Below are 27,906 nucleotides of genomic sequence, written 5' to 3'. Positions count from 1 at the left end.
TTTAAGATTAAAACAAAATGTAATTAGAAATGTACACATTTTAACCCTATGCTTACAAGGCCTGTTAAGCTTAAGAGCACACAGTAGCGATCAACAGGTAGCAACAAACGCGGTCCAAGATTGCAAGTTCTGCGAACTTTCGAAAGTGACGCAACAGTACGTCGGTAATTCGACACTGACAGTGACGTTTATACTATCAAAAACAATAATTTTTATACACATGGGCGCGAAATATTGCCGAGTCAGTGACGTTCTATTTCTTGTTATAAAAAACTCGATTTTTAGTAGATCCAATGTGACACAAAATCTAGGGACGGGATAAAAATGTTTATTTGAAGAAAGAGTATTTTTTGTCGTTCTTAATGGCGGTACAGGCTTCTTTTTGTAATATTTTTATTTAGTTATAGAGTAATTTCCACATACTAACATATTTCTGAAATTGGGCTCTGTACCGCCATTCTTTATTATATTACGAATGTGTGCCAAATATTTCGACCAAATATTAAAAATTGGAACCGCAATCTTGGACCGCGTTTGTTGCTACCTGTTGATCGCCACTGTGTGCTCTTAACAAATAAATAAATGTAGGTACTCTCATAACATATTTTCAAAAAACATTTGTGAGAAAACTGCTTAAAACAAATTTCCCACGTTTTCCCCAGCGTGCACATTAAAATGTATTTTCAAAGAACTTGCATGAATAAACTTTTTTTTATTTTAATGGCTTTGGCTTAGCCAATTAGCCAGACTATTTGTTTTTTTTTGTATGGTATTACAATAACAATGTTTAATTTAACATCTAAGCCTACTTATAATCTAAATTTACAGGGTGTTATAATATATTAATGGATACATTTTTTTTTTCAAATTTGTGTAATATTTTACAATTCGTTGCGTCAGAATAACAAGGTTTTATCTGTAATTTTTGTCTAAATTGAGATTTTTATTTAACTTTGTTTTATTTTATGTTCTTCACCTTAATATGATACTAGCAACGATATCTATTAACAGGTGGCTGAAATACGTAAGTTACAAGGTTCTATCTAAGTTTCTATCTTAAATGTTGACCAGTTAACAAGGTTCTAATTGACATAAAAAACAGTCAACTAAGTACACAAGGTCCTATTTGCAAGAACTAAAAGTGTTTATAAGTTAACAATAAGACTTTACCAAATAACTTCGAGTTGTTTTATTATATAATAATTGTTAAACAAATCTATATGTGGAAGATAAACCTTCATTAAATAAGTTTAAATAATTTCTCAAATCAGAACTCATTTGTATTAACTATTGAAATAACGTTTTATGGTTAATAAAAATATATTAATTTTTTTTTTGAATTTACATATACAGGTGGCGATAATAGTAAAATAAATACATAACATAGAAATTTTCAACAGTCATAACTAAAAATGGCACCTGAGGCAGATAGATAGAACTTTGTAATTCCAATGCAACGAATTTTTAATTTTATTATCTAACCTATTTAAAATTTAAATTTACAGGACGTTACATATTTGTAAAGATATTTTAACGTCTGCTTATTTTTTGGAAAAAGAATTTCGTTTGAATTGACAGGTAAAGGACAATTTAGATCAATTAACTTTTCATACATTACTTTAATATTTTGTCTGTACTGTCCACACTCCAATATGAGGTGCTGTAGATCTCCTATTCCACCACAGGCGCAATATGGGTTATCACTGATACCTATGCTGTGTTTGTATGCTGGGGTTAGTGCGTGATTTGACCTCATTCTGTTTATTGTTTTTATAAACAGCGTATTTGATTCATCTTTAAACCATCTCTCATTCGGAATTAGTGGCTGGCAATTTCAAAGAACTTGCATAAATAAACTGCTTAAAACAAGTTTCACACTTCTATGGTTTCTCTCCAGTGTGCACTCTCAAATGTTTTTTCAAATCATTTGTTTTAGTAAACTGCTTAAAACAAATCTCACACTTGTAAGGCTTTTTTCCAGTGTGAATTCTTAAATGTCTTTTCAAATAACTTGCTGTAGTAAATTGCTTAAAACAAATATCGCACTTAAAAGGTTTTTCCCCAGTGTGCACTTGCAAATGAGTTTTCAAGGAAGTTTTAAGATTAAATTGCTTAAAACAAATTTCACACATGTGAGGTTTTTCGCCAGTGTGCTGTCTTAAATGTCTTTTCAAACTACTGGCTAAACTAAATTGCCTAAGACAAATCTCACACTTGTACGGTTTTTCTCCGGTGTGCGTTCTTAAATGATTGTTCAATTGTGCTGCCTGAGAAAACTGCTTAAAACAAATCTCACACTTGTGAGGTTTTTCCCCAGTGTGCACTCGCGAATGTGTTTTCAAGGAACTTTTATGACTAAATTGTTTAAAACAAATTTCACACCTGTGAGGTTGTTCTCCAGTGTGTACTCTCAAATGTCTTTTCAAACTAGCTGCATCACCAAATCGCCTAAAACAGATCTCACACTTGTAAGGTTTTTCTCCAGTGTGAATTTTTAAATGACTTTTCAAAGTACCTGCTTCAGTAAATTGCTTAAAACAAATCTCGCACTTGTGAGGTTTTTCCCCACCGTGCACCCTCAAATGTGTTTTCAAACTATTTGCATAAATAAACTGCTTAAAACAAATTTCACACTTATAATGTTTTTCCCTTTCCTCAGTGTGCACACTCAAATGTGATTTCAAACTATCTGTTCGAGAAAACGACTTAAAACAAATTTTACACTGGTAAAGTTTCTCTCCAGTGTGTGTTTTTAAATGCTTTCTGAAAGTGCCTAGTTCTCTGAATTGCTTCAAACAAGTTTCGCACTTGTATGGTTTTTCTCCAGTGTGTACTCTCAAATGTTTTTTCAAATCATCTGCTCTACTAAACGGCCTAAAACATGTTTCACACTTGTAAGGCTTTTCGCCAGTGTGAGTTCTTAAATGAATTTTCAAATAACTTGCTGTGGTAAATTGGTTAAAACAAATCTCGCACTTGTAAGGTTTTTCCCCAGTGTGCACTCTCAAATGACTTTTCAAACCAACTGCTTGAGCAAACAGCTTGAAACAAATTTCACACTTATAAGGTTTTTCTCCAGTGTGCGTTCTTAAATGTGCTGTTAAACTACCTGCTGCACTAAACTGTTTAAAGCAAATCTCACACTTGTAAGGTTTTTCTCCAGTGTGTGTTCTTAAATGATTTTTCAAATAAAATCTATGAGAAAACTGCTTAAAACAAATCTCGCACTTGTAAGGTTTTTCCCCAGTGTGCACTCTCAAATGTCTTTTTAAAGTACCTGCTTCACTAAACTGTTTAAAACAAATTTCACACTTATGAGGTTTTTCCCCAACGTGCACATTCAAATGTCTTTTCAAATGAACTGCATGAGAAAACTGCTTAAAACAAATTTCACATTTATAAGGTCTTTTTCCAATCACAACTGTCATAGGTTTATTTAAAGTTTTTCCTTCCGTGTGTCGACTCGTGTCATTTTCGTCGTGAGATGAATCTTTAATGAGTTTCTCCTCAATTTCCATTTTGCTTTCATCTTGTAGATGACCTAAAATAAAAACCACTATAATGTAATTATTAGAGCAAAAGAGAAAATGAATGCAACGATCAAATTAAAACATAATCAAATAAATTGACACAGCAGAAATATGGGACATGTATGATTATGCCAATGAAGTATAAAGATAAATCATTGGATTAAACCTTCATTAATTTGGCATCTAAATCTGAATATGTGTTTGCAAGTCACAGTGTTGTCATAGATTTTTATTTATTTTTTGTATAATGTACCGGGTGTCCCAATAAGAATGGCTGTCGGCCATATCTCAAGAATCCTTTATAGTACAGCTTTGAAAAAAAAAATAGAACAAAAGATGCCTCGGGAAGAGCCTGGAAATTATTTTCATAATTGTAGGTTCACCGCTAGAGGTGTATATGTTACCGTTAAAACCCGATTTCAGTTAAAACCCGAATTTACTAGGAAATACTAGTTTTAACTGTGCGCTTTAAACAATTCTAGTTTTAACTAGTCAAAACTACATTTGACTGCTAAATTCAGTAAAACTAGAAATCCCGAACGAATTTCATAATAGTTGAAAATAGTTCACACTAGTTTTTACTGGGATTACTAGCGAATACAAATATCTACGATTTGGCATGTTCGTGGTAGTGTTAATGACGAAGGCGGCCGGTCGGTAACAAACTAGTGTGTGCAACTGTTGATTGGGTTCTAGTTTACTTTATGGGTAGACGGATTACAGATATGAAATGTATACCAATGAATTCTGTTTCACTTAATGATAATTGTACAATAGTTTTTTATTGGGGGCGAGCGTTATTTTTCATGTAATTGCCATTTAAAATATGTCTTATTTTTAAAAACACCGCCATTTTCCGCCATTATATACCATGAAACAACAAGAAACGACAGGAATGACAACCGTTTTATAAACTCAAGAAGGGGAATCCTAACAATGTTGCCATAGTTATATAAAATACGTTTTCTTGCGAAAATTACAATTTTTTTTATATATCATTTTACTTATTCTGACCCATTTTTAACACAAAATGACTGCTTTATTACAAGGGTTAGGTTAGTTCTGGTTAGGTTTCGTTACGTTAGGTTAGATTACATTAGATTTATTAATATTATAGTGATTTATGATTATATTTGTAATAAATAAATTCTGTGGGATTCCCAGAACACACTTTTAACGGTTGGAAACAAATTTTATGTACTTCGTGGTCACTAATTTCCGAAGCTACAACGATCATGTTGCCAGGTGAATGACAAAAGATAATTTCACATGAAAACATGGATTTTTGTCCATTAATGCGTACCATTGATTGGAATATTTATGCAAATTCCTAAATTTGGCAACTTTTTGTGAGAAACTGGCATATCGCAAGATCGACGCATGGTACTTCATTTCTTGTTGGTTTGTTCCCAAGTTGTCATTGCATCAAAAAAATTGATAATGGCGTGTTTTGGGTGTGTTGCTATTTACACAAAGCCACGCTTTGTCATTAAAAGAAGGTGAAGTGATGAGTTTTATGGTTGAGCATGGTGTGATAAGAGACAAAATGGTGTGTAAGTGCGGTGAAGAATTAACAATTAACGCCGAAAGTAAATTTAAGTGTAATAGAGTTGTCACAAAAGGTAAAAAAAAGCACCAAAACGGTATGGTTTTACTCTATCGGCAAGGAAAGGGAGCTTTTTGGAAGCTAGTAGATTGCCGGTAGAGAAAATATTCATGCTTGTGGCAACTTTACTACATTTAAAGCCACCTTTCCAAGAGTTCGTGACCCGTGTTGAGCTGCCCCCCCCCCCCACTTGCAAAAATTAAAAAACAAATAGCCCTGATTTATGAGCTCTCATATTCCGCAAATTAAAAATTTTGAGCTCGTTCCACTGAGCAGGAATTTAATATTTTAGTGGGGGGGGGCGGCTGAGTCCACTACTTAAAAATAGGAATATTAAATCGATTTTTGCGGCAGAATTACGAGCTATGTATGAGCTCTTGAAATGATATAGTTTCGATTTTTGAGCTCATCCCCTTCACCCCCAAACAACCCTTTAATTGATTTAATTTAACGAGAAAACTGCTGAGAAAACTTAAAATATATCGTATTGCGGATATAATTCCTATAGCTTATATATTCTGAGAATAAACTATTAAATCACGTGCATTTCGATTATTGAGCTACAACCCCTTCGCAAGAAAACTACCCCATCTTCCCGGCTTAAGAGAGAATTGTACTTAAAATGCATTAAATTAATTATTTGGCGACTACGTATTTTTAATAATTTATGAGCTCCCAAATTACGCGCATTTAGATCAGTAAATTGCAATTTATTTTGTATAGTGCAGTCACTGAAGGTAAAAATTAACGATTACCTTCAATTTCGGTGAACCTTCATCGATTTTCACGAAAATTGGTCAGTGGTTAGAGGATACCTCAAGAAACAAAGGTGACATGGTGCCACCTTGCGCCTTTACCCTGAGGGTGGATACCGCCCCTTCTCGGGGGTGAAAATTATTTAATAAAAAATAACTGCACAAATCAATATAAGGACAAATTATAAGCAACATTTGTTATATAAAGTTATTAAAATAAGTCAATACTTTTTAAGTTATTAAAGATCAAAGATTTTAATTATTCGTGAAAAAAATGCATGTTTTGAAGCGGTTTTTCGTAAATCACTGAAAAACTGTAAGTTTTTACAAAAAAGTTAATAGCAGTTTAATTCGTATAGCTTATATTCTAAGAATAAACTCTTAAATCACGCGCATTTCGACTATTGAGCTACAACCCCTCCGCAAGAAAACCATCCCATATTCCCGGCTTGAGAGAGTTGTACTTAAAGTAAAGTAAATTATTGTTGGAGTTATTATTTTAAACATGATTTAAAAAAAATCAAATTTTTTTAAATTTTCGTAAATTATTTGCTTTTGATAATAACTCCAACAATACTCGATACACGTAAAAAATGATAGATAACGAAATTTAAGTTTTTTTTAATTAGCAAAGATTTTACTTGCCTTTTGATTTCTGTATGAATCAAAATAACGAAGATAGAAACGTTCAAGCCTAAATTTTACTACGAGAACAATGTAACAGGAGCCCTTTACTATTATCCTAAAAAATAAAGTATTTGAAAGATTAAATGTAATACACTTTTATAGCTCTTGAAATTACCTTTCAAATAGTTGGATGTGCCTGATATCATAAAAATTAAAAGAGTTATTCAAAAAAAAAATTCATTTTTTTGGAAAAATTTTTGGAGTATAAATTTTGATGCTATCAACTTTTTCTGGAGCTCATTTGATACCTAGGTATCTCTAAGTACTTTGACAAGTATTTAGTAAGTGTTTCATAAAATGCATCTCTTTCCCGTTATTTAAGCTTGAACCCTTAGATTTGAATAGTCGCAGAAAAAATATACATTTAATTACCTATAACTTACTTTAAATTAACATAACTTTTAAGTAAGCAATTCATTATATTTTTTATTAGCTTCAAATTTAGTGATGAAAACTTTTTTGTAAAAACTTACAGTTTTTGATTTATTTATGAAAAATCGCTTTAAAGCATGCATTTTCTTTCACACAAATTAAAATATTTGATCTTTAATAACTCAAAAGGTATTGATTTATTTTAATAACATTATATAACAAATTTTGCTTAGAATTTGTCTGATTTGTGGGCTTATTTTTAATAAAGTAATTTTAACCCCCGAGAAGGGGTGACATATACCCCAGGCTAAAACCGCAAGTTGTTATTGTTAATTTTGTTTCTTGAGGTATCCTTTATCCGCTCACCAATTTTCCTGAAAATGAATGGAGATTTACCGAAATCGAAGGTCATAGTTTATTTTTACCTTGTGACTGCACTATAGAAAACAAATGTCAATTCAATAATTGAGATGCGTATATTTTGCGAGCTCATAAATTATTAAACGATATGTGGTCGCTAAATAATTAATTTAAATTATTTTAAGTACTACTCTCTCTTAAGCCGGGAATATGGGATGGTTTTCTTGCGAAGGGGATGTAGCTCAATAGTCGAAATGCGCGTGATTTAAGAGTTTATTCTTAGAATATAAGCTATACGAATTAAACTACTATTAACTTTTTTGTAAAAACTTACAGTTTTTCAGTGATTTACGAAAAACCGCTTCAAAACATGCATTTTTTTCACGAATAATTAAAATCTTTGATCTTTAATAACTTAAAAAGTATTGACCTATTTTAATAATTTTATATAACAAATGTTGCTTATAATTTGTCCTTTTATTGATTTGTGCAGTTATTTTTTATAAAATAATTTTCACCCCCGAGAAGGGGCGGTATCCACCCTCAGGGTAAAGGCGCAAGGTGGCACAATGTCACCTTTGTTTCTTGAGATATCCTCTAACCACTGACCAATTTTCGTGAAAATCGATGAAGGTTCACCGAAATTGAAGGTAATCGTTGATTTTTACCTTCAGTGACTGCACTATACAAAATAAATTGCAATTTACTGATCTAAATGCGCGTAATTTGGGAGCTTATAAATTATTAAATGATATGTAGTCGCCAAATAATTAATTTAATGTATTTGAAGTACAACTCTCTCTTAAGCCGGGAAGATGAGGTAGTTTTCTTGCGAAGGGGTTGTAGCTCAATAATCGAAATGCACGTGATTTAACAGTTTATTCTTAGAATAATAAGCTATAGGAATTATATCCGCAATACGATATATTTTAAGTTTTCTCAGCATTTTTCTCTTAAGTTAAATCAATTAAAGGGTTGTTTGGGGGTGAAGGGGATGAGCTCAAAAATCGAAGCTATATCATTTCAAGAGCTCATAAATAGCTCGTAATTCTGCCGCAAACATCGATTCAATATTCCTATTTTTAAGTAGTGGGGATGGCTGACTCAGCCCTCCCCCCCCCCCCCCACTAACATATTAAATTCCTGCTCACTGGAACGAGCTCAAATTTTTTTATTTGCGGAATATGAGAGCTCATAATTCAGGGCTATTTGTTTTTTAATTTTTGCAAGTGGGGGGGCCAGCTCAACACGGGTGAGTTCGTGACGGTGCAGTTCGGGATTTCTTCGAAGACAATGGTTGATTGGTACTCGTTTTGCACAGAAGTATTTCAGGATTATATGATGAAGAACTCTGTCAAAATTGGGGGCCCTAATACCGTTGTCGAAATTGACGAAGCAAAATTCGGCAAGCGAAAATTTAATCGTGGCAGACGTGTGGTCGGGAACTGGGTGTTCGGAGGATTCGAACGGAACTCCAAGAGGTGTTTATTAGTGCCTGTGGAATCAAGGGATGCCGATACTTTTCTTGGGGTAATTAACGAGTGGATTCTACCTGGCACAAAAATTTATAGTGATTGTTAGATATCCTATAATTGTTTGGGCCAAGAAGGATTTATTCACCAAACGGTGAACCATTCCAAGCACTTTGTCGATCCTGCGACAGGTACACATACCAACAATATATGTATAAAGACTCTGGAGGGAAGTTCGGACCACCATTCCCAAGTATGGAATAAGGCAATACCATTTTGCGGGTTATCTAGCCGAATTTTACTTCAAAAGAAGATTTCCTGATCGAAAGAAGAGGATGCATGAATTCTTTACCGCAGCGGCCGCGTTATATCCACCATGCTATTAAGATTGCATCCACCTGTTTAACGTAAGTAATTGTCTTTAATTTTTAGATCTTTAAAAGGTTAAAACTGGCAATAGTGTCGAAAATTTGACTTCTTTGCGCATGTCCGCCATATTGTTTTGAAATATTAAAAAGCTTTATTATCTTAACCAATATTACGTATTTTTTCATAATTTCATTGTAAAAATCAGTTATATTTATTATGTTTGTTATTTTTTTATTAAGGCATATTATATACTTTTGTAGCATTTTCACGTAAATTTTTTGTTATTATTAATTTTTTTATTTTTTTAAATTGTTTCTTAATTTTTGGGCACTTTTACTACTTTCCCCCAAAAAAACAGTAAAATTTAAGCTTTTCTTTTTCACTTTTTAGGCTAAGTCCGTAAAAAAAACGGCATTTTCAAGGTCTACCCTTTCTGTAAATTTTTACCGTTGATTGTTCTGCATCGTTTTTATTGGATATATCACACTACTGTATATTATAGTAGGGGAGGAAAGTATGCTAAATTTGCAGTCACTCGATCGCTTTGGGAACTTATTGGGTTGTGATTATTAGGTCCTAAAACCAAAAAAAATTTAAGTAAAATTCTCCATTTAAGTGGGAACTTTCCATTTTTTTATTTAATTTTCCATTTCCATCAATCGTTTTTCCGATTATAGCGCCATATATGCATAATTCGAAAAATGTTTCGAATAAAAGTTGCTTATTTTTAAGTAAATAATCTAAATCTGCAATAAAAATTTGGGGCTCCTATTTAAGATTTTAAAGTAACCCCCCACCCCACCTCCGCTGGAGGTCGTATTTGGTACCATTCGATAGATACGTATTTTTTATGGGAAATAAGCCACAGTTTTACTAAAAAATGAATTTATTAACGTTTCGAAGCCCAAATCGGGTTTCGTTGTCAAAATACAAAATACTATTAAAATAAACAAACATGTTGTTGCTAAGTAAAAAAATTCTTCTAATAATTTATTTAATCTGACTCATTTATATTGGCAATTCAGACGTATATTATACATTTTAAAGTAGAAGACTTTAAAATGATATCGCCAATATTTATGAGTTGCGTTCCTGGGACGACTTTACTAAAAGATAGTTCATTCGATTACATGAAATCAATCCCAACTCAAGAATATCCGTCGCAAAAAAAATCATAGCATGTGATCTGTCTTTAAAAAGACAACCAAATGCAACGATGACAGTAAAATTCTCGCGTTAGAGATTCCATAGTAAATCACGAGGGAAAACCAGGAAAAAACCTAGTGATACTATCCCGACATCGTAAGTATTTGGTCTTACATTTAATCTACCTTCAAAAAACTAATACCAAATTCTGACTTTAATATGTTTAAATTATAAATAATATTAATATTACATAGATATACAATAAGTAATACTAAAATATAAAATTTGTACTAACTCGATATGTTATTGACGTACTAATCGAGTTAGTACAAATTCTATATTTTAGTATTACTTATTGTATATCTATGTAATATTAATATTATTTATAATTTAAACATATTAAAGTCAGAATTTGGTATTAGTTTTTTGAAGGTAGATTAAATGTAAGACCAAATACTTACGATGTCGGGATAGTATCACGAGGTTTTTTCCTGGTTTTCCCTCGTGATTTACTATGGAATCTCTAACGCGAGAATTTTACTGTCATCGTTGCATTTGGTTGTCTTTTTAAAGACAGATCACATGCTATGATTTTTTTGCGACGGATATTCTTGAGTTGGGATTGATTTCATGTAATCGAATGAACTATCTTTTAGTAAAGTCGTCCCAGGAACGCAACTCATAAATATTGGCGATATCATTTTAAAGTCTTCTACTTTAAAATGTATAATATACGTCTGAATTGCCAATATAAATGAGTCAGATTAAATAAATTATTAGAAGAATTTTTTTACTTAGCAACAACATGTTTTATTTTAATAGTATTTTGTATTTTGACAACGAAACCCGATTTGGGCTTCGAAACGTTAATAAATTCATTTTTTAGTAAAATTGTGGCTTATTTCCCATAAAAAATACGTAATTATAAAAATGCCACAAGGAAATAGCTTCAGAACAACATTCGATAGATATTTCAAAAATGAATAAGTGTATTTTGCAGTTTTTCGATCTGATGTTTATTTTGCGAAATATCGCGGGATTTGTATTTAAAATTTTTAATTTACCCCCCACCCCTCTCCGTGGGGGTCATGTTTGGTATCATTCGATAGATTTTTGAAAAATATTGAACACGTATTTTTTAGTTTTGACGTTCATTTCGCGAAATATTCGCTTTTTTTGTGAAACTTTTTGACCCTCCCATTTCCTTACGCCCAGCTCAATTCGTCAGATTTTTGAAATATACAATCTTTTGCATATACTTGACTTACCTTATTTAAATCTGACAATTTCGAGTATTTTTAAGGATAGATTTTTTTTTCGGGACTCCCTTAACGAACACCCCTGTGTTGAGAGCCCATATATAGTAGAGGTACATCTTCAGGGTACCAGGTTTCTCCCCATATGATAATCTGACGCGCTCGAGTAACTGCAAAAATCCCCGCTTGGGCTCCCCTACCATTATTCACCATGAGTGATATTATCAAATATCAAGTTGAGAGCAGAGATATAAGATCCTGGAAAGAACGTTTCTTGAAAAAGATTTTACAAAAGGAAGAGACCGAGAAGAAAGTCACTACAATGTTGTGACAAAAGCATGTATACTAAATGAATGGCCAAAGTATAAGATGTGGAACTATCTGCCAAGAAACTATCGTTACAAAATCGAAGACTAAAACGATTTAGGATTTTTGAAGTTGGCGAAATAAAAAATTTGGCTTCTAGAATTGATCCAATCAAATATTATGTACCTGTCGAAGACATTTTTGAGATAATTGAAGCAGCTCTCGTTGCTATTGTTCATGGAGGTCGGGATAGGTTGAAGCCTGAAACCGCCAGAAAATACGCAAATATAACAATTTATATGAACAATACTTTTATACCAACGTGTGAAACCTGCCAACGGAAGAAGAGTAAAAATATAAAAGCAAAGAGGGGTCTTGTACCGAAACCTATATTGCATTCAGAAATGAATAGTCACTGTCAGGTAGATTTGATCGATATGCAATCACAAGAGGATCACAGCTACAAGTTTATTATGGTTGTTCAGGAGTTGAGATCGGAAAATAAACAATCTGGTGCTGAAGAGGCCGGTCTTATTGGAGAACATCAAATTTTGTTAGCTAGAGAGGAAGCATACGAGAGTTTAAACAAATGAAATTATTTACCGAGTAGTTGAATCTGTAAATTACTGAAAATTTTAGTAAAAACTAGTTTTGACTGAAATATGTTTAGTTTCAACTAGAATTAACTGATAATATTTGATAGTTCTAGATTTCACTAGTTAAAACTAGAATTGTCTAAATCTCTTAGTTAAAACTAGTTTTTCCTAGTAAATTCGGGTTTTAACTGAAATCGGGTTTTTACTGTAACATATACAATAAATAAGAAATATACAGTGTACAATGTGGTGTTAGATTGTAACTTTGAGCCACTGGCGAAGCGTCCATGTAACCACTGTTACCATTGGTAACAGTTAAAAATCTTACAAATAAATATTTTATGACGATGAATAATTCTATTTACCATTATTTTTACCAATAGAAATATATTATTATATTATGTGGTAATAGTACCTAACTCAGTAAATAGCCAACTACTCGTAGACACGAAAATATTGGCGAGTTTATGTGACTCAGTTGCACTTTATTATACTCTGTTACCAGACTCATTTCTGGTTACAATAGTTATATACCCACGCTGGCGCTCGGGACCGGCTAGTGACTGAAAATTTTGAAGAAGCGACGGCATAAGCGCGCTGTGTATGAGTAGCGCTGTTACCACATTTAAAATTGGTGACAGTACCTATAAAAAGTATGCGTGCAGTTAACCATGGATGAGTGTCGCTTCTTAATCGATCAACTACTTGAAAAGTAATTCTCCTTGTATAATTTTGAAGAAAAAAAAAATGAGATTAAAAATGAAAGACCTATTTTAAACAATTTAAAAAGGAATCAACAAAAGTAGTTCAATATTTTAAATTTAGTTGGTACAGTGAAAATCCTTGGGTTATATTATGGTTGCAAGAAAAATATACTGTATTGTTGGCCATGTCTTCTGGTTTCTACAGAAAAATGGGTGGACCAGGTTCACGATTTAAATGGTGTTAGATTTTTAAAAAGGAGACATGAAATTTCTCCGTTACCTACATGTAAGATGTATACCCAAGTTGATTCAGTTTGGCAAAACAAAAATCAAAAGTTCCTTAACCAAGCTTTTAAAGCAAATATTGCTAAACATAATGAGTTTGTTAAAAAATAGATAGGTATATCCTTAGCACACTTATAATAGATATAGTATGTTTTTGGGCCAAACAAGAACTAGCGTTTAGTGGTCATTTTGAGTGCGATGACTCTGAAAATCGAGGCTATTACAGGGTATTGTTAACATTAATTGCCAAAAAAAAAAAATTTATCAACATCTAGAAACATCTGTTTTTGCGAGAGTTTCAAGTGATATACAAAATGATATTATTGACGCTACACTCACTGGCACAAAATTCCGCCACCCAAAATTTTTGATTAAGTTTGACAATATATAACTTTATTATTTGTGCTCCGATTTTCAAGATTCTTGCACCAGTTTGTAGGTACATGTATTCATATTGTTTGGTATTATTCCGGTAACAAAAAATTTTGCTTGCATGTCATTGTACGGGGGTGAAAGGAAGGGTTGTATTTTCTCCTAATTTTAAAAAATTCTGTGGAGAAATGGAATAGCTGATTTTGTTTCATAGTCCTGTCATATTTTCCCGGAGGCATCACCAACATTTTGTTTTTTGAATTATCCGAATATCTTTTTTCTTGTAAGAGCTGTACCATTTTTTGTAAATAAAAACACTGACTCATACAATTGCGGTTGGATTGATAAGATTAGAATGGCCCGCATGCAGCCCAGATCTCAATCATATTGAGCATTTATGGTATGAATAAAAAAAGCTATTTGCCGTCATCCTGGCCTCCAGAAAATTTGGTACAGTTATGGCCCTGGTAGAGGAATATCGGGCTATTCACCAGGCAAGGAAAACACATCTTTATTAGATACTAAACAGATTGCGAGCAGTCGTTGTTGCAAGAGGTGGACATAACCGCTATTGAATTGTTTTGTTTTGTTAATTTTAGTGCGTTTGATATTTTTAATTAAATAAACCTTTAAAGCAGTGTTTTTAATTACAGCTCTTACAAAAAAAGAGATATTCAGATAATTCAAAAAACAAGACCTTGTATGAAACAAAATCAGCCCTCCAATTTTTCCACAGAATTTTTTAAAGTTAGGAGAAAAACAACGCTTACATTCACCCCCGTATAATGCCATCTAAGCAAATTTTTTTGTTATCGGAATAATAGCAATTGACATCAATACATGTACTTACAAACTCGTGCAAGAATCTTGAAAATGGAAGTACAATAATAAAGTTAGAGATTGTCAAACTTAATCAAAAATTTTGGGTGGCGGAATTTTGTGCCGGTGAGTGTATATATACATTTAGCCATATCTTCATTTTTTTAAATACGATTTTTTGCATCTGGTTTTGGTAACACTTCAGAAAAAGTCTCGCGTCGCCACTGCATTGAGCCCATGTGTCTTCCTTGATTTCAAACTCATATGAGTATCCAAATGTGTAACGTATCACTGACATCAAGTCTCTTCTTCATGTCCAAAAACATGGAACAAATTTACTTAATACTCTTTTAATGATGTAGATTGTAAATAAACATAATTACATAAAAAAAAAATTAGGGCTGCATCCTCAGATTTACTTTCTCATATTCGATAAGCTGTTATGAAATACTCTGGAATGCCTACACAAAACCTACCTAGTCCACCACCAGGTAAAAAAGCATTGCAAATACTGCAAGAAAAGGAAAACTAGATATTTTACACACTTTGTAAATGTTGGTTATGAATGGATCCTATCGTAGCCTGTTGTGAGAAGTGTATCAGCAAAAAACTTAGAAACCGTCCTCTTGATTAAATTCTATTTTCTGTGTACCTAATTTTGCTGAAATCTTTGTTTTTTAGTAGAGTTTGATTATTGTTTTGATCAGGCTTTGTTAAATAGAAGAATAATTTGGTTTTTGGTAAGTGTAATTATGACGTGATATATATATCACTTGTTTTTGATCTATGTACAGAATAAGCCAAATAAAAACGGAACATATGCATTTAATACAGTGTATCGGAACTACATTTGAAATAGTCGACCAATATAAAAGTTTGACACACATAAATCATAGCAACTCAATTACCTGTCTCCTTTTAGGCTAAGGGTACGGCCAGACAAGCGACAATTTACGGCGCCATAAGAGCAGTAAAATGAAGCGCGAAAATGGGTCCCGCGGTGAGTGTAGTGGATGGCCAGACTGAGCTGTAAAATATCACGAAGCAATATCGAACGGGTCCATCTTCCTCGTCGTGTCGCAAACGAATGACCTGGGTCTAAATTTGTAGCTCATCTAGCCACAACCACGACCAAAACACTGTATTTACACCTCGCGACACGCCGTAATTTACATCCTCGTCTGGTGATGCTTTTTACTGCAGCTACTGCCGCTTCATTTTACTGCTGTTACAGCGCCGTAAGAGCAGTAAAATGAAGCGGCAGTAAAAAGCATGATCAGATGGGGATGTAAATTACGGCGTGTCGCTAGATGTAAATACAGTGTTTCGGTCGTTGTTGTGGTTAATTGAGCTACAAATTTGGATCCAGGTCCATTCGTTTGCGACATGACGCCGAAGATGGGCCCGTTCGATGTTGCTGCGCGATATTTTACAGCTCAGTCTGGCCACCCACTACACATTTATGTATGTCGAATTTTTATATTGGTCGACTATTTCAAATGTAGTTCCGATACACTGTATTAACTGCGTATGTTCCGTTTTTATTTGGCTTATTCTGTACATATTTTAATGCATAAACAAACAAAATATTTTCATCAGGAAAAGAGCCTATAAATAATTAGGTTTACTCAAAAACAAATGATCAAAAATAATTTAGTATAGCTTACACTACTAATGAAATAAATTTTAATAGTTCCAAAATGACACAAAATCTAGGCATCGGATAAAAAAGTTTATTTGAAGAAAGTGTATTTTTTTTGTTCTTCTTAATGGCGGTACAGGCTCGTTTTGTTAATATTGTATTTAATTACAGAGTAATTTCCACATATTAATATATTTTTCAAATTGGGCTCTGTACCGCCATTCTTTATTATATTACGAATACGTGTGCCAAATATCTCGAAAAAATATTCAAAATTACAGCCGCAATCTTGGAACGCGTTTTTGCTACCTGTTGATCGCTACTGTATCACCTTAAAGAACATCGGTCTAAATTGAAGTTAGACCCGATTACTATTCAGAATCTTGAAAATGAATGTTTAAACTTCAATTTAAGCTCTTGACAACTTCAAAAATAATAACTTAAATATCAGTTTTTAAGCCTCTAAAGTGCGTATATTCGCATTTTTCAGATCGCCTATAACTCGAAAACTATCAATTTTTGAGAAAAATGGCAGGGTACCTGTCTTGTTTAGAATGACCAAAAAATTTAAAAAAATATATATTTTGGAGCAAAAAAGTTAATATTTTAAATTTGTTTAAACAAATTCTGCACAAAAAATAGCTCGGCGCCCTTCAGATTTGTTTAAGGGGATATTTTTGAACAGGAATCTGCAAAGAAATCGAATTATAAATTTTTTCATATTGGAACGTCCTCACAATATGGACTATCTACCTATTTTCTTTGTATTAAACTAATAAGTTATAAACTGTTACTTGATAAACGTCCTTTGCAGCAGTGTCAACCCTACCCAGTTTTTTTATTTCGTCGCTTTCGTTTTAAGGAATGATATGTAACAGTTCCTAATTTAACAATTTTATAGATCGTTTTATACCCGATTTTTGTTAATTCCTGAATTCTCGAAACAATTACATTATCAGTCATTCCAGTATATTTTTTTAAACGAGTTCACATTGAACGTGCAAATCGTTATTTTTTAATTCGATTAATTATTTAGTAGCAAAATATAACCTAACCTTCCAGTTACAACTCCGCCACTGTTGGATGAACAAATTTTGGTTGTAGAGACACAGATATTCCGCGGTGCGCGGTGTTGTTATCATGAAAAACGATGCCAAGTTAACGTTAGGCAGAGTAGGGAAGAACTAACTAATAAACTAATCGAGAAACTAATATAGTTCTTAATAATAGTGTTCTTTTGTTGTTAAATTGAAACGAAATATATAGGGTGAGGCAGATAACTGGCCTATTAGAAATATCTCGAGAACTAAAGGCAACAGAATCATGAAAATTGGAATAAAGGGGTTTTGAAGGATGATCTATTAAATGAAAATATTTTCATCTCTTTGCAACTTCCGGTTATACCGGAAGTTGCTTATAACTTCGTTTTTTTAAATGGGACACCCTGTATATTTTTACATTTTTGGATTCTCTTCGATGTCTTCTTTCTTAAAATATAAGGTTTTGTAATATTATACAGGGTATTTTAAAAGATAATTACGTTTTTTTATTAATTTCGTAGCAACATTCACACCCTGTAGAATTGTAGTAGTTTGACATCTAAAACTCTACTTACGTTCAAATGATTTTTAATATACTCTACTATTGTTAAGAATCATTAGTATAGCTAAATTTTTAATTTTAGTATACAGGGTTGGTCGAAACTCGGAATGAGTATTTTCTGAGTTTTCTTAAATGGAACACCCTGTATTTTTGTATTGTAGTGAAATGATATTTTATAGTACTTTTTTATATCTTAAGCATTCCCTATACCTAACTGCTTTAATTTGTGAGTTATTGGTGATTCAAGCTAAACATTAATTGCAACAAAAAATAGGGAAAGCTTAGTAAATCTCTCAGCGGCTGACTTCCAGCGGTGACGTCTGACAGCTACAGCTGACTCAGCTGTCCAGCCGCTGTGGTCGTCCGAACGCACCCAATGTAAAAGGAGCTTCTCAATTCTGTCCAGACTACAGTGTGGCCGATACTCCAAAAGGACATCGCACACATCTTATGGAAAATATAATGTCACTCAAATTCAATAAAATTTATACGATTAGATTCGTTTTAATATAACGATCAATTCTTATCATTGCGCCAACTCTTAATTATGATTAATTACGGCGCAAATTGCAATTAAAGTTTATCGAAATCACATTTTTGTAGTCCATAAAATGTTAGTTTACAATCATTATTGCTCTGAGTGGTGCTATTCATAACAGCTTAAATCCCGCTGGGCCTAAGCGGATTAGTGAAACTAATCCGCTGATCTATGGAGTACCGAAAATCTGGGTATTTTAAAATATTTTTTCTCTCTCTAACTTATGTACCTACCCATTTGATTTCAGATTTATTTACATCAATTTCTGCTCTTATTTTTGAAAATAGAGAGTTGGCGCAATGATAAGATTTGATCGTTAATTTCAAACGAATTTATTGGTATAAATTTTATTGAATTTGAGTGGCATTATATTTTCTATAAGATGTGTGCGATGTCCTTTCTTTAAACTATAAATATATACAAAGTTGCTTCAATTTATTAGTGAAGGCCCATTGAAATTTTAAGTACCTATAGTATTTTTACTACAAAAACGTTATTACATAGGTCAAAATTTTTGACGTAAGAGAACTGTCAAAACATTAGAATGTGACTTTTCATTATTGCCATGTTTATAATAAACATGGCATGGTTTATAATAAACATGGCAATAATGAAAAGTCACATTCTAATGTTTTGACAGTTCTCTTACGTCAAAAATTTTCCAAAAAGTGCTTCATTTTTGGTTATTTCACGTTGAAAGATATTTATTTGAAGTTTGGCGAATATGAACCTATTTTTCTTTAGCTATAACTCTGCTTCTACTAGGTCTAGAGACTTCATGTGTACCCCATTTTTTTCACTTTTTTACAACCTATAATTTTGCTAAGAATGGTTTTTTCGATAAAATACTTACTTTTGAATTATTTGCGAAAAATTGTCTAAAAACGTGTTTGTTTTGTTGAAAAATGAACATATTCACTCGCAAATAACTCGAAAAGTATCGACTTAGTGAAAAAACTTTATAGAATAAAAGTTGCTTAGAATTAGTAAGTTTATCGAATTTTGGACTTACATATTTTGAACGTATGTTTTTCACCCCCGAGAAGGTAGTGAAAATCACCCCCAGGGCAACAGCACACATCCGCACAATATCACTTTTTTTATTTGACATGTTGACTATGGGTATGCCAAATTTTATGTCAATCCAAGCGGATCTTTAAAATTTACAGCAAAAACCGTGAAATAATGACATGTACTAAGGTAGGTTGTGTAGATCCTTATTAATCAAAAGATTTAATGTTGCTGATTTTATTGATATATTAATCTAAAAATGCTCAATTTGTGGGTTAGGCCACTGTTGCTCTGAGCACCTCATATAAAAAAGGAAATAAAAAAATTGCGAAAACTATCGAGGAATCAGTACCATCTATAGGTAGACCGTATGGAAAGACCATAAAGGAAAAATTAGTAACAGGATAAAATCAGAGAAGACCAGGCAAGATTCACAGTAGGGAAAGCATGCATAGATCACATATACAAGGTCGAACAACTAATAGAAAAAATAATTGCCAAAAATAGATCCGTCAAACCAAGCTGTGGGAATCAATAAAAGACATCGAAGTCCCACGAAGATTAATAACAGCAGTAAAAGCACTCTACAAGAACAACGCAGTAGCAATCAAAAGGGACAATAGAATATGCAGTCCATTTAAGATGACAAAGGGACTACTACAGGGCTGCTTCACATCCCCTATCCTGTTCAAAATATTCCTGGAAACCATGGACAAGAAAGTTTATTTATTTATTTATTTATTCACGGGCAAGCCCTATTCCGATATAAATTTTACAGTGTTCTAAATTATATAACATAATTATACAATTATATAACATTAATGTTAACCAATTATATAACATAAACTATCGTAATATAACATATAACCAAGTGGTTTGAGAAAAAATAACTCGTATGAGTAATACAGTTACAAAAAAGAAAAAAAAAAAAGAATAAGATAACATTAGGTCAGTACAATTACAAACAAAAGATATCACCTAAATCAATTCGGAAATGTTGTAAGGTATAACGGTTTTAAGTTATCTAATACATACAGGTCATGTAACACTAAACACAATACAAAAGCTCTGGCCGAAAATATTAAAAAGTTAAAAAGTTAGGGAAGAAATTAGGTTTTTAAAGCGGGAAACTGATATATTAAAAATTTCGAGGTTATTTAATGAGTTAGCTAATCGAAGAGTTCTAGGAATAAATGTGTTGTAAGAATAATTGAATCTATGAAAAGAGACATAAAAGGTTTGCACCTGCCTAGTCGAACGACTGGGGACAAATAGAGATATTTTGGAGAGAAGTTCGGGGCAGTTACACAGCCCGTTGATAATTTTAAATAAAATAATTAAGTCTCTTTGTTTTCTGCGTACCTCAAGAGGAGGTAAGTTCAGTATGCGCTCTAATACAGAATAGTCATAGTATACATGCAACTTACTGGCAGTATATCTCAGAAAATTGTGTTGGACAGCCTCAATCTTCAGTTTATGAGTAAAGTAATAGGGGGACCAAATTGTGGAACAGTAATCGAAATGAGATCTAACCAGGGAGAAATAAAGAGATTTAATAGCTGAGATGTTTGTAAAGTCTCTAGTGGTTCTTTTTATAAAGCCAAGCATCTTCATAGACTTCTGTATTGTACTGTAAATGTGTGATTTATAGCTAAGGGCGGAGTCAAGGATCACACCTAGATCCCTAGTTTCAGAGGCAGAATGTAAGGTCAGATTATTTATACTATATTCGAAGATGATTGGATGATGAGTTCGGTGGAAACGAAGAATATGGCATTTGGATGCATTCAAACACATACCATTTTGCATACACCAGTTAGATAGGCGATCAATATCACCTTGTAGACTAAGTGAATCAGCCTCAGATGTGATTATTTTAAAACATTTTAAATCATCAGCGAATAACAAAGTTTCACTTACTTGGAAACAGGGTATTAGATCATTGATAAATATATTAAACAACAGAGGTCCCAAGTGTGATCCCTGTGGTACACCTGAGTTAACAGAGATGGTATGAGAATAGTGATGATTAACCCTGACAATTTGCGATCTTTGCGTAAGATAGCTCTTGAGCCACTTCAATATAAGGCCATCAACTCCGTATAAATAAAGTTTATGAATCAAGAGCTCATGATTAACTTTGTCGAAAGCTTTGGAAAAGTCAGTATACACAGAGTCAACTTGTAAACCCCTCTCAAGAGCATCTGTCAAAAAATCAACATATGTTATGAGACCCAATTCTGCTGATTTTTTGGATGTAAATCCAAATTGTTGGGCCCCTATAATTGGCGAGAAGTCATAACTTAAATAATCGGAAATAATGCTCTCAAAAACTTTAGGAATAGCACTAAGAATACAAATGGGACGATAGTTACCTATATCCGATTTTCGACCTGATTTATATATTGGAGTGACATAAGAGTTTTTCCAGTAGTCTGGAAATTCCCCTGTTGATAAAGACTTATTAAATATATAAAAAAGTGGGCGCGATAGAATGAAGCTGAATGTTTTAAGGAAAGTGGGGGGAATTCCATCAGGACCAGGACCTTTGTTGGTATTGAGTTCAGACAGTTTTTCGTAGATTTTTGAAATTTCAATGTGATAATTAGACACATTAACCAAAGGTGAAATCTGGGTTACATGCGGATGTAAGGATTGGTTAGTATAGACGGAAGAGAATTGGTTAGCAAAAAGATTAGCAATATCAGTTCCATTGAAGGCAGTACGATCTCCAAGAGTCATTCTATTAGGTATAGCGTTATTTTCCCTTTTACTACTTACAAATTTCCAAAAGGATTTAACGTTATTAACAATAGAATGTTCGGTACGTTGAATGTAATCAGCATAACACTGTCTTGATAAAAATTTACATCTAGTTCTTAAGTTACTAAATGCTGCATAACTTTCTGGACACCTTGTGCTCTTATATATCTTGTGCACTGATTTCTTCTCGTGAAGCAACTTCTTCAGCTCAGAGGAGTACCAGCATGGATATTTCTTATCACAGATTTTTTTTAGCGGAACAAAACAATCAATGATGGAATAAAAAATGTCGTAAAATACAGAAACCATGTCAGAGAGTACTTTTCCTTGAAGTGCACCATCCCAATTAATTGCTTGAAGGGATGAACGAATTGCTGCGTAGTCAGCATGAACAAAGTCATAATAATACTCTTCACCAGATAAATGATCATTTGTGATTTTGAGTGGCAAACTGCATTCAAGCGGAGGATGATGTGTGTCCACTGGAATTAAAGTGTCGATAGCCTTCAATACATCAATACCCAATGGAGATAAAATGAGATCAAGCGTAACTCCTCTATCGTTGGTTATTTCGTTGGTCTGGAAGAGATTGAAAAAAGCACAGATATTGGATATAGTTTCAATAGAATCAGCTTCAGATTGTGTAGCTGTAGGCTGAGGAGAAGCAACGGAACAATAATCATCGACATCCCAAACTGCAGATGGAAGATTAAAATCACCCAATAGAAAAAAGGTTTGCTCTATCATATTGCTCGCTTATAGTGATAAGCTGTTCAAAGTGCGAACGAATGGGTATACCTAGTGTGACCAACTCCAATTCAGTCGAATTCGGGACAAGGCTGAAAAAAATACTTGAAATCCGAGACTTTTCAGTGAAAAACGGGCCATTTTCCAAAAACAGAAAAAAACATTTATCAGCCATCATCACATTGTTGCATGCGGCATGCCTCGGACAGCTGATTCATGTGTACACCTATACCTACATGAATTGATATTGTTTTTGAATCGTCTTTTCAGGACGATATTTAAAATACAGAAACGAAAAAAGTCCACAGTTTGAGTTTTCATAGAACTATAATACCACGATATAAAATGGATGCGTTTTAAATGTGGTATTAGGATCACACTCTAGAAATTGTCAACTTTTTTTAGTCCTACCAATTTCTTAGAAGAATAACGTATTCAAAATTTCAAAATAGAATGTTACTAAAACGTCGAAAATCCCGATGGCCCGGAAGCCTTGTCCGGGACGCTGGGACACGACTTCGTAATTCGGGCCATGTCCCGGATTTTTCGGGCTAGTTGGTCACACTAGGTATACCGGTAAGGAGCGAATATCTATACACCGATTTTGCTGACCACCAAATAGTGATCGCACAAGATGAAGATGACCTCAGTTTTATGATGAGGAAACTGGAACAGGAATATATAAAGAATGGGATGGGAATAAACCTAAAGAAAACTGAATACCTAACAACGGAGAATACAGAAATAAAACAACTGAAAATAGACACAGGTAAACACATCAGAGGAACAGATAAGTATGAAATTGAAATTCTTTATTGAAATAGAAATCCTACTAACAATATTTAAATATGAATTTGCTTAATTAAATACAATATACAATACATGCAATATTATACAACACATACAGATTTATTAAAAATTATTTTTTATCTAGGTGAAATATATGTCTTTAGTAATTTTTTAAAAATTTGAACTGTCAGTGCATTCTTAACACTGGGGGGAAGATGGTTAAATTCATTCATACATTTGTAAAACAGGGATGTCATTGTGCTATGTTTATTAGTTTTTTGAATATCAAAATCTTCAATATTTCTCATGGTATATGAATGAACTTGACCCCTCAATGTAACATATTCATTAAAATATGCAGGCAGCATTCCTTTTTTTAATTTAAAAATGAAAACCATAGTAAGGTAGTAAAGCCTTTGTTGAACTGAAAACCAACCTAAAGTAGAGTACATCATCTCAATTGGCGTGTAGCGATTGCATCGAAGAATTGTTCTCATACCTCTGTTATACAAAATTTGCAATGATTGAATTGATCCTTTATCACCTAAATATAAAGCACTTGAACAGTAGTCAAAATGGGGCTGAATTATACTTCTAAATACAGTGATCCTTGAAAATAATGATAGATCTTTGCTAATTCTATTAAAGAAAAATAATTTTTTAGATATTTTCTTGCAAATATATTGAAAATGAGGTTTCAGAGAGAGTGTGCTATCCAGTATAAATCCAAGATATTTAATTTCATTGACCCATTTGATGCATTCATTATTAACTTTTAGTTTCAAATTTTCCATACTTATATTATTTAATTTATATCGGCTAGAGACTATCATTGACTTTGTTTTACTCGCATTAAGTTTTAACTTGTTAGCATCCAAAAATACCTCAATTCTTTTTAACAAACACTGCATCCTTCTAACAACCTCCACAATATCATCACCACTGCATACAATTAATGTGTCATCTGCAAAAAGACTAATAAATTCCAGACCCTCAACATAATTTACATCATTGATGAAAATAATAAATAATAATGCTCCAAGTACACTGCCTTGTGGTACACCAAAACAATTAGGTAGTTCTGTTGATTTACTTTGGCCTAACTGCACATAATGAGTTCTTTTTGTGAGATATTCGTTAAACCATTTTATAACACTTTGTTTAAAACCGTAGTACCTCAATTTTTTGATTAACAAATCTATGTCTATAGTTTCAAAAGCTCTTCTAAAGTCTAAGAATACAGCTACTACAAATTTATTGTTATCAATAAGTAGTTTCCACTTCGAGATGGTAAGTTGTATTGCTGTTTCACATGAGTGATCTTTTCGAAACCCAGACTGATTGCCGAGAAAAAGATTATTTTTATTAAAGTATTCAATTATTTGGTTGTAAACGGCTTTTTCAAGTACCTTCTCTATACAAGGCAGTGTATTGATTGGTCGATATGCAGATACTTCTGATTTCACTTGGGTTTTTGGGACCGGTGTAATAGAGCTAATTTTTAAGTTTTTAGGAAAGCTTCCATTCTTTAATGAAGAATTAACAAAATTAAGAACAGCATAGCCAGTTGTCTCAAAAGTTTTCTTTAAAAATTGTGAATTGAGTACATTATCTAAATTTTTGCAGGTTTTTAAAGAAAATATTATTTGTTTTAGTTCACATATTGTTAAGGGCTGAAATTCACTCATGTAGCATTTAACTTCAGGTAAACTATTATCAGACCATTCATGAGAGTTGGTAAAGCTAAATACTATCTCCTCAATACTCTTTGTAAAATAAGTATTAAACAAACATGCAGCCTCCCTTTCATTCTTTGCATTCACTCTACTTTCATCCATTCCAAATTTAATTTGTTTATAATTTATATATTGGTCTTTATTTTTTATTAATTTCTTTAAGCATTTCCACATTTCCTTTGAATCATTTTTATTGTTATCAATCATACTTTCATAATATTTAACTTTTTTTTGCTTTAGCAAATTTACAACTACATTTCTCTTCATCTTATATTCGTTCCATAAATTTATACTATTACCACCATTACTATAGTTTACATAATTTTTATATACCCTATCACGCTCAAATGCCTTTGCCCTAACATCATTATCATACCAAGGAACATTTTCATTCTTACAGGTTATTTGTCTTATAGGATACTTATTTTCTATCACAGCTTTACATTTATCATATAAATCACTATATATCACATTAATATCAGTAGAGTCGTAATTCCAATCACAGTTTATAATCTCAATATTTAATTCATAAAATGCCTGATCACTTAAACACCTAGTTAAAATTTTTTTCTTATTACTATTTACACTATCAATATTCTCTAGCCTAATACCTATAATTAAGTGATCAGTGATCTTTGGTGTATAAAATACTTTATATTCTAACTTATTAGTATTTGTAAGGACAAGATCAATAAGAGTACTCGACTTTTCACAAATTCTTGTACTTTCCTTGATCACCTGCTCTACCCCCAGTATAAGTATCTAGGTTTTATAATATCAAACAAAGGAAAACTGAGGAAGATATAAAAAATAGACTAGGACAAACAAGAGACTGCATATGAAAACTGAACCAGATATTGTGGGATAAGAACATGGGCATAAAAACAAAAAGAAGAATATATTAGAATACCATGACAAGGAGTATCCCACTTATGGGTGTGAAAATTGGACAATAAATAAGAAAACCAAAAATACAATAAGATGAACAGAGATGAAATTCCTAAGGAGAAACTGCAGAGTAACACGGAGAGATAGAATAAATAACATAGGGATTAAGAGAATACTGGGAGTGAACTCAGACATAATAGACTACATTGAAAAGAAAAGATTAACCTGGTACATACATGTCAGAAGAGCAGACCAAAAGCGTTGGAACAAGGAAGAGAGGCAGACCCCGAAGATCTTCCAAAGATGAAGTCTACAGGAAGGGGACTGGCAAGACAGAAAGAGCTGGAAAGAACGGTTGAGTGAAGGAATATAGTGAAAACTGTAGAAATCCTTATATAGATTATAAAACATATTATTATGACAGATGCACCAAACAAATGAGAGTCGATGAAAAGCCCTATACTCAATTCTTTCTATGTTAATGCCTCAACACACTCAACTCAACAAAAATGAGAAAAAGTTATTCTTATTTCTACTAAGTACTTCTACTACTAAATATTTTGTTATGACTTGTACTAACCTTTTTCAGATTCTTGGTTTTCTTCAAATGGTTTTGTTTCAAAGTCTAAAGAACCATATGTACCATGAGTACTTTCCCTAGTAGACTCCTGAACTTCACATTTAAAGCCATAGCCATCCAAAATAGCATCATCCAAATCATTATACTCTATTTCTATTTTAAACGTTTCCTCCGTAATTTCTTCTTTGACTTCCATTGTTGATACACTTGATTTTATTTATGTACTATTCCAATTTTACACCCAAAAAGTGGAAATCACTTCAAATCATGAATTCTATCAAGGAAACAAGAATGACATTAACATAACAACAAGAAACAACTCAAAGCTCACTCAATCTCAATCCTCCCTCAATTTTATTGTCCACTTCATTTTGTTGGCCCGCGTGCAAATGTGGCACGTGGTGACAGTGTTGTCGGTTGCCACAGGTCTTGGTCTTTGACAAAATTTCGGTAGGCTGCTGCTAATTTGCAGTTTTACTCGTGCTGGTCGACTTTTCGCTGAGAGTTTCAGCCGGTTCGGCTACTTGTTGGAACAAACATTATTATAGTATTTTTACTACAAAAGCGATATTACGTAGGTCAAAATTTTTGACGTAAGAGAACTCTCAAAACAGAATGGACTTTTCATTATTGGGATGTTTATTATAAACATGGCAATAATGAAAAGTCACATTCTAATGTTTTGACAGTTCTCTTACGTCAAAAATTTTGACCTACGTAATATCGCTTTTGTAGTAAAAATAATATATATTACCATCACTGTGATTTTTAAACCATTGGCGTACCAGAAAAATAAAATAAAAAGTTTTTCTACAGACAAAAATTTAAATAAACGATTAATTTATAAAAATATGTTATGTACATAATAATGAAGAAAAAACGTACAATTCAAAAGGATGAATAGGGACCGTTTTAAAAGATTGAGATACCGCTAAAATGTAAATAACCCAAGCTCTACTGTACGGGAAATATTGT

General features: G+C 32.7%; 1 protein-coding gene across 1 annotated transcript; it reads right to left on the bottom strand.

Annotated features, from left to right (window-relative positions):
* On the bottom strand, window positions 1-27,572 carry LOC126882699 (zinc finger protein 227-like). The gene is made up of 2 exons (XM_050647681.1): window positions 26,932-27,572; window positions 1-3,541 (listed from the first exon to the last, which is right to left on the bottom strand). The coding sequence occupies exons 1-2, from the start codon at window positions 27,125-27,127 to the stop codon at window positions 1,881-1,883; spliced, it is 1,857 nt and encodes a 618-aa protein (XP_050503638.1). The 5' UTR covers window positions 27,128-27,572; the 3' UTR covers window positions 1-1,880.
* Between the last annotated feature and the right edge of the window lie 334 nt (window positions 27,573-27,906).

Source organism: Diabrotica virgifera, chromosome 1 (assembly GCF_917563875.1).
Source record: "Diabrotica virgifera virgifera chromosome 1, PGI_DIABVI_V3a".
Classification (NCBI taxonomy): Eukaryota; Metazoa; Arthropoda; class Insecta; order Coleoptera; family Chrysomelidae; genus Diabrotica; species Diabrotica virgifera.
The sequence above is the reverse complement of the archived record's forward strand: the minus strand, read 5'-3'. Positions and strand labels throughout refer to the sequence as shown.

Coding starts and splice junctions, on each gene's coding strand:
- LOC126882699 (XM_050647681.1), bottom strand. CDS start 27,127: ATGGAAGTCAAAGAAGAAATTACGGAGGAAACGTTTAAAATAGAAATA. Junction 3,542..26,931: donor AAACCAAGAATCTGAAAAAG/GTTAGTACAAGT, acceptor TTTTTATTTTAG/GTCATCTACAAGATGAAAGC.